This window comes from Platichthys flesus, chromosome 14 (genome assembly GCF_949316205.1).
Source record: "Platichthys flesus chromosome 14, fPlaFle2.1, whole genome shotgun sequence".
In the NCBI taxonomy this organism is placed as follows: Eukaryota; Metazoa; Chordata; class Actinopteri; order Pleuronectiformes; family Pleuronectidae; genus Platichthys; species Platichthys flesus.
The window spans coordinates 18,023,881-18,030,686 of record NC_084958.1 but is presented as its reverse complement, the minus strand read 5'-3'; the positions used below and the strand labels follow the sequence as shown (position 1 = coordinate 18,030,686).

General features: G+C 39.1%; 1 protein-coding gene across 1 annotated transcript; it reads right to left on the bottom strand.

Moving 5' to 3' along the window:
• Positions 1–3,041: 3,041 nt before the first annotated feature.
• Positions 3,042–4,776, bottom strand: LOC133968858 (chemokine XC receptor 1-like). The gene has a single exon (XM_062405091.1). The coding sequence runs from the start codon at positions 4,774–4,776 to the stop codon at positions 3,709–3,711; it is 1,068 nt and encodes a 355-aa protein (XP_062261075.1). The 3' UTR covers positions 3,042–3,708.
• Between the last annotated feature and the right edge of the window lie 2,030 nt (positions 4,777–6,806).

Below are 6,806 nucleotides of genomic sequence, written 5' to 3'. Positions count from 1 at the left end.
TGTTATTTTGTGTTGTGTTATTTAGTGTTATATTGTTTTGTGTTTTTCTATATTGTGTGATCTTATCTTTTGTTATGTGATGTGATGTGATGTGATGTCATGTGATGCGATGCGATTTTATGTTGTGTTTTGTTGTGTTATGTTATTTTGTGTTATGCTGTATTATGTGAAGTTATTTTGTATAATACTATGCTATGTTAAGTTATTTTGTTATTATTTTTCGTAATGTAATGTTATTTTGTGTTATATTATGTCATGTTGTCTTATGCTATGTTATTTGTTTTATGTTATGCTATTTTGTGTTATGTCATGTTATTTTGTGATATGCTGTTATATGATTTGTCGATTGAGTCTCCTTGGCTGTTATCTGATGTGTTTTTTCTTTCTGACAGCAGCAGGTAAGTAGAGGAGGGTGTTCCAGACATATAGAGGTGTGTTGGTGTGGGACAGGCAGACTCAGGTTTACGTTGCTCTATGTGCAACATTTGTGTTGAAAAACATAATTTCAGCCCAAACAAGTTTTTCAGTGAACAAAAGAAAAGCTTAAAACGGATTCAATGCAGTTGAAGTCCTTTGTATCCTCTTATAAGACAACCGGGACATACATGTCTGTGTTAATTCTTTCAATGGAAAGTGCATCACTTTACAATCAATCATGTGGCCCAGTAATAATAAAACAAACTGCATTATGCCAATACCCATGTCCCCTCTAGTGGGGAAATGTGGAATAGCTGTGTATGTAAAAATTAGATGCAGCATGAGAGATGGATTATCATTAAAGTCGATGAAATTCTCATTTTTTTAGGAATGGATCCCACGACACGTCACACTCCTGCATTAAAGCAAAGAAATGTGCACATGCATTAATGTGAATAGTAAGTGTGTGCTAAACAGTGGATCTAATCCCTTTTTAAAACATGTCATTCCCGTGACAAATTTGATCAGTATGAGGTGCATTAGGGAAATGTCACACATGCCAGTGTGTGTCATACCAGGATTAAGTCATCTATATTTGTTCACTAAAACAGTTGTTTGTAATGATAAGCCAGACACACTGAATCGATTTGCACACATTTCCCTGACAGTCCAGATTAACAGGAAATAAGACTTTATTAGCAATGTGCACAAAGTACACACACAGACACACACGCATTTACACGTTTGCAAGGCATCAATTAAATTCACATATGGTCCAAGCAATTATCGTTATAGATAACTGGATTCAAAGGAGCGATATCAATGTGAAAAAGGAGGGTGAGTCGCCCTGGAGAAAAGAAGCGCACCGAGTGAATGTTAGGGCCAGGGAGGGCTAGTAGCAGAGACTACATAAGAAAACAACAACAGCTGTTTAGCTTGTGGCTAAAAACAGGATTTGAACAACAACATCATTTGCTAAGAAAAAGAGATGGTAGTGACTCGGAGATAAGAAATGGGATGCCTGAGATTGTCTTTCCTGTTCGGGCTCTGCAGGGTGGAGATTCTTCGGTTTGTCCTTTTCTCTCCTCTATTGTGTTTTAATAATTTATAACAATAAACTTCTTAAATTTTGTTGGGATGCATATTTATTTGATTCAAATTTGAGACAAAGGTTTGACAATTTCTCTTTTTCTAGACTCTTTTCCGTCTAATCTGTAGACTTTTGATGAATGAATTGCTTTCTCATGGAGAGCCCATGTGTAGAGTTGTGGGATAAACTGCTTATGTACAATGCAGATTTCATTCTTGAATCTCTGTGAATAAGTCACTCGCAGGTCGTGTTTACCGACTCCATGAAGACACAGAACAAGACCAAATAAAGGTCCTTGTACATGTAACTTTTCTATACATCCACAGTATATTTGTTTTGTGCCACTCTTACACACACATACCGATAATATTCGTCATAAAACCCTTTTTCCCGGTGGCTGCCAGAGAACGTGTGAGCACACCCGTGACTGCTCTGCCCTTGACATGTATCCATTCATCCAAGCGTGCTGGATGGTTTAGTTAATTAAGCTTAATCTACCCCAAGAGACAGATATGAGTGCTGTTACAGTGGCCCACTGAGCTGTCCCTGTACACTCTTCTCTGGACCCCCCGTGGAACCATCAGGGCCTCACTACTCAACCGTGTTCCGCTATATTGACAGGGCTCTGGAGAAACACGTTATGTATGAAAGATCTGAAAGATTTGGTCGTGAAAAAAAGGGGGGGGGGGTGGTTTTTGCAATATTTTAAATACTACAGCATACTGAAGGAATTTGTGACAGACGTATTTTCTAACGGAAAGCGGACAAAAGGGGCTTGGATGTGGTGTGAGACGTTACATGGCTGGATGTTAATCATAAATACTCTGTGTGTTATTTTACACACCAGGTCAGTTAACGCCTTGGCCCGGGCTGATTTGTAAAGAAGAGGAGAAGGATATAAATTATCAAGACTCAGAATAGCTTTATTTGCCGTTGCGTGGGCCATGTGGGAACACTGCCTGGTTAATTGGTGCTTTGCACATATGAAGACAAAGAATAAACAGATGTGGACAGAAATATAACATCTGATGTGCAGGTAATAATTTTTGACAAACGGCTTGCGAGGGGGATTTTTATTTACCTTTGTGAGAAATATTGCGATGACAAAAATATAGGTACACCTAAAATATGTATAAACCTAAATGTGATTTAATAAGATGGTTTAAAGCATTTATAACAGGTTCATTTTGTCATATTAGCCCATCTTTGTAGAAACATCTTCAAGTGGAATACATTTTTTTTGACAGATTTCTCCTTCATCTTCATCATTGTTAGGATGTCACTACTGTAGACAGTTTCCTTTAGGCTCTGAGTCGACCTCAGCTTTTATCAAAGCGTCGTTAAAGCGAGAGATAAATATTCGGCAAAATAATTAATAATCAAATAGTTTCAATATGTTTGTTTGCCTTTTAGAAATTGAAATACCAAACTGATTTACATTTGTTGCCATCATGTGGTTTAATGTGTTCTGTGCAGTTAACTTCTCGAATAGGATCTGAATTATTTAAACCCGGTGATGACATGCTGAGGTCTCACAGGCTTTTCTTTCTGTTCAACAGAAACATTGAATATCAGTGTCTGATATATATCATTTGACTGCTTGAATGAAAACTGCATCAATGGAATCTTCCAAGTCAATTAGTCTTTTTTGGGGATTTTTCATCCATTGTTCTTGATTTGTCTTTCAGACGTGGCAACGTTTTCATTTGATTAAATGTCCTTCCTGTCACTCTTCACAACACATTCATAAAGGCAATAAAAAACATACCTGCTTGTGTTTTCACAATTAATTTATTTGGCATCATGCATGGAATGGAGCCTATTACAAGCCTGGTTTTCTTGTTATAGTCATTTTAAGTCATATGATTTTGAATAATAATAATAATAAACTTTTCAGAAAAATATTTGCTTTAGAACTTAAAAATAAAAAATTTGAAGGCATGGATTGAACACAGTTGAAAAACAAGCAATAATGAACCATTTAAAAGCAATGTGAAAAGCACACAGCAGTAGAGCACAGATACAGAAATAAAACATGTTGCAAAAGTAAAATATGACCAAATAAAACATTATTAAAAGAAAAGCTCATCAATAAGATTGTGTCTTTAAAATAGGTTTGTAAGAGGAGGAGGAGTTTGCCAGGCGGAGATGGTTCCAAAGCGGGAGTCCTGACAGAAAAGGTCCAATCATCTCTTCAAGAGCTACAGCGAATGCACGGAGAACTCTTCCCCACTCGTCACCGATGTGATTGTAAGTCGGCTGTGTCTACTGCGGATGTGACTCGTGCTGTGGGCCTTGCTCTTCAGCATTTCCTTCAGGTGATTCTTGAATTTAACCCCCACAAACACATAAAACACAGGGTTGAGACAGCAGTGGGAAAAGGCCAAAATCCGGCAGACGTAAAAAGCATAGTCCAGGGGTGTCTCTGCCTCACAAACTGCAGCCAAGGCCTTTGAGTCAACGGGTGGCTGCTTCCAGAGAGTAAATGACTTTAGAAATATCACTATGTTGTAAGGTGCCCATCCCACAAAGAACACGACCATGAGGGTGAAAATGAGCTTCAAGGTTTTGTTCTTTCTCCTCCGGGCAGTAGGACGCACCAGCCTGCAGATGATCTGACAATAGCAGAAGGTGAAAACCACAGCACTCAGCAGGAAGAGGATATTCTGCTGGTAGATTCCAAATAAGCTCCAGTAGGAGTTTGAGAAGACACAGTGTTTCTCGTCCATGACTTTGGTGAAGATGAAGGCCGGACTGGCAATGAAGATACTTGCTGCCCAGATGATCACAGACGCTAAGACGCTGTAGAAGCCGGAGGTTGACACGATGTCAGACAGAGGGTTCATGACAGCCACGTAGCGATGAGCGGTCATCAGGATGAGGAGGACACCGCTGCTGTAGAAGCCAACGTAGAAGACAAAGTTCACTGTTTTGCACGCAGCTTCCCCTAAATGCCATCCGTCCACGCTGTAGTAGGCCCAGAAGGGCAGGCCGGCGGTGAAGAAGAGGTCCGACACAGCCAGGTTCAGGATGAAGGCGTTGGTGAGCAGTTTGAGATTCTCATACTTGGCAAGGATCACAATCACCAGGATGTTGCCGACAAGACTGAGGACCACCACGGTGGAGAGGAACACTGGAGTGAAGATCGAGCCAAACAGCAAGGTGCTTGTTTTGTCACAGACTTCATCTACATAGGTATCGGAATAATAATTCGGGTCATAGGTTGTGTCTGTGAGGTCTGTGCTCATGAAGTATTCATCCGCAGCCATTTTCCTGCAAGAAGAAATAAATATAAAATGAAAAGGAGTAACCAATAAATAACCTATATGTTGCTATGTTGTGTTGTCATGTAGGAATCCATCACAATGTTTTCAAGAAGTTTAAACATTTCGATTATAATGATCACTTTCCATAATGATTGTTTCTATCGTGCAATGACAAAGGATTAATTTTGTGACTGGCCAGAGGTAAAGCATTTTGTTAATTTGTTAAAAATAAGATTTCTTATTATTATTGGAATGCCTGGGTAAAATAAAAAAATAAAAACAACACATGCCTCTCTCTGAGTTAGAAATTATCAAAATGAATACACATTGTTATCTAAATATTATGAATACCCTTCCAGTGAACAAACCCTTAAGAAATATGGAAACGTACTGAACCTCCACGAAATTGTGCAGCCGCCAGCGTCCTTTCTGCAAATGCCAGTGAGAACTTGTTGAACTCGGGCTGGTTCCTTATGTATCGACCACAAAGGTGAACAGAGAGTCAGACCTCGTTTTCAGATCGTCACGTGAATCAACCATGGACACTGGTCAGACTTTCAGAATTACTACTACTATTACTATTACTACTTATTCCTTTATGCGATTGTCAGCTGACTCCAACACTATTGATGAAAAAGTTCAATCTCACTATAAGAAGGACTAGGGAGGAAAACAAAGCAGTGATCTTTATGTACTCTTTTCTTGTAACATTGCATCTTTATTTTTGTTATTTTATGACATTTACCACTTTTTTGCCCTAATATTACAACCATGACCTCATTTTTATACAATTTAAACTTCATTGTTGAAATATATCACTATAATTTTGTAATATTGAAAGTTTATTCTTGTAATATTATGTCTTAATTTGTATAATATTTAAAATTGTTGCCATCCTGTGGTTTAATTTGTTCAGTGCAGTTAACTTCTCAAATAGGATCTGAATTATTTAAACCCGGTGATGACATGCTGAGGCCTCACAGGATTTTCTTTCTGTTCAACAGAAACAGTGAATGTCAGTATCGGATCTATATAATAAAAATGCACCGATTCATTGTTGAAATAAATCACTATAATTTTGTAATATTGAAACTTTATTCTTGTGATATTATGACTTCATTTTTATAATATTTAAACTTTGTTTTGTAAGATATGCGTTAGTTCTTATGTTACAACTTCATCTTGTAGTAGTATGGTTTTATTTTTGCAATATTAAAACTTTATCCTTGTTATATTACGTCTTTACTTGGTAATACTAGGACTTTGGTCTAGTAATAGTATGACATCTGTCTCGTAACATTACAAATGTATTCCTTTAAAACTTGACAACTTTTTTTCTTGTAATATTAAGACTTTATTCTCCTAAATTTACGACTTTCTCTTGAAATCTCACAACTTTATCTCAGATAATGTTCAATTTGAAGTTTCCCTCTTACATTTAATTATTCTAACATAATATTTCAGTTTAAAAATCACTTTATAAAATCCTGTTTATCTGTCGTTTGTCTCTCAACCAAACTTGAAAGAATCCCTCCAGAGGCGGGCGCCTATTGGTCCTTCAGACCCGTCAATCACCAACAGCACCCGCCCCCTGGTGGTAGCAAGTTTCTGCGGGTTTCAGCCTCCAACCTGGATCCTGAACCACTGACAAGCGAACAAGTACGTTTCTCTATCGACTCTTTATTCAACATTCAGGTGTTTCCATTGCGACTTGACGTCCGAGCCGCGACGTCCCGGGAGGGAGAAGCCACGGGGGGGGGGGGGGGGGGGGGGTGAAGAGCCGAGGCGGGGGCAGGAGGAGCTGGGAGCAGGTGCAGCTCCTCCTGGTTTCCATGAATCCCAGTGTTTACGTCGCGTCAGGAGGGATTCGACCCAGATCGGAAACGTCTCCGCTGTGATGCTGTGGTTGGTTGTGGGTGCAGATAGGAGCGGGTTGTGTCACTGAGCCCTGATAAGGACGCTGCTGTGAACCTGGCTCCTGGTTGAGGTCTCTCCAGTCCTCTCTACACACTCAGGCTCCACACGCTTAGCTT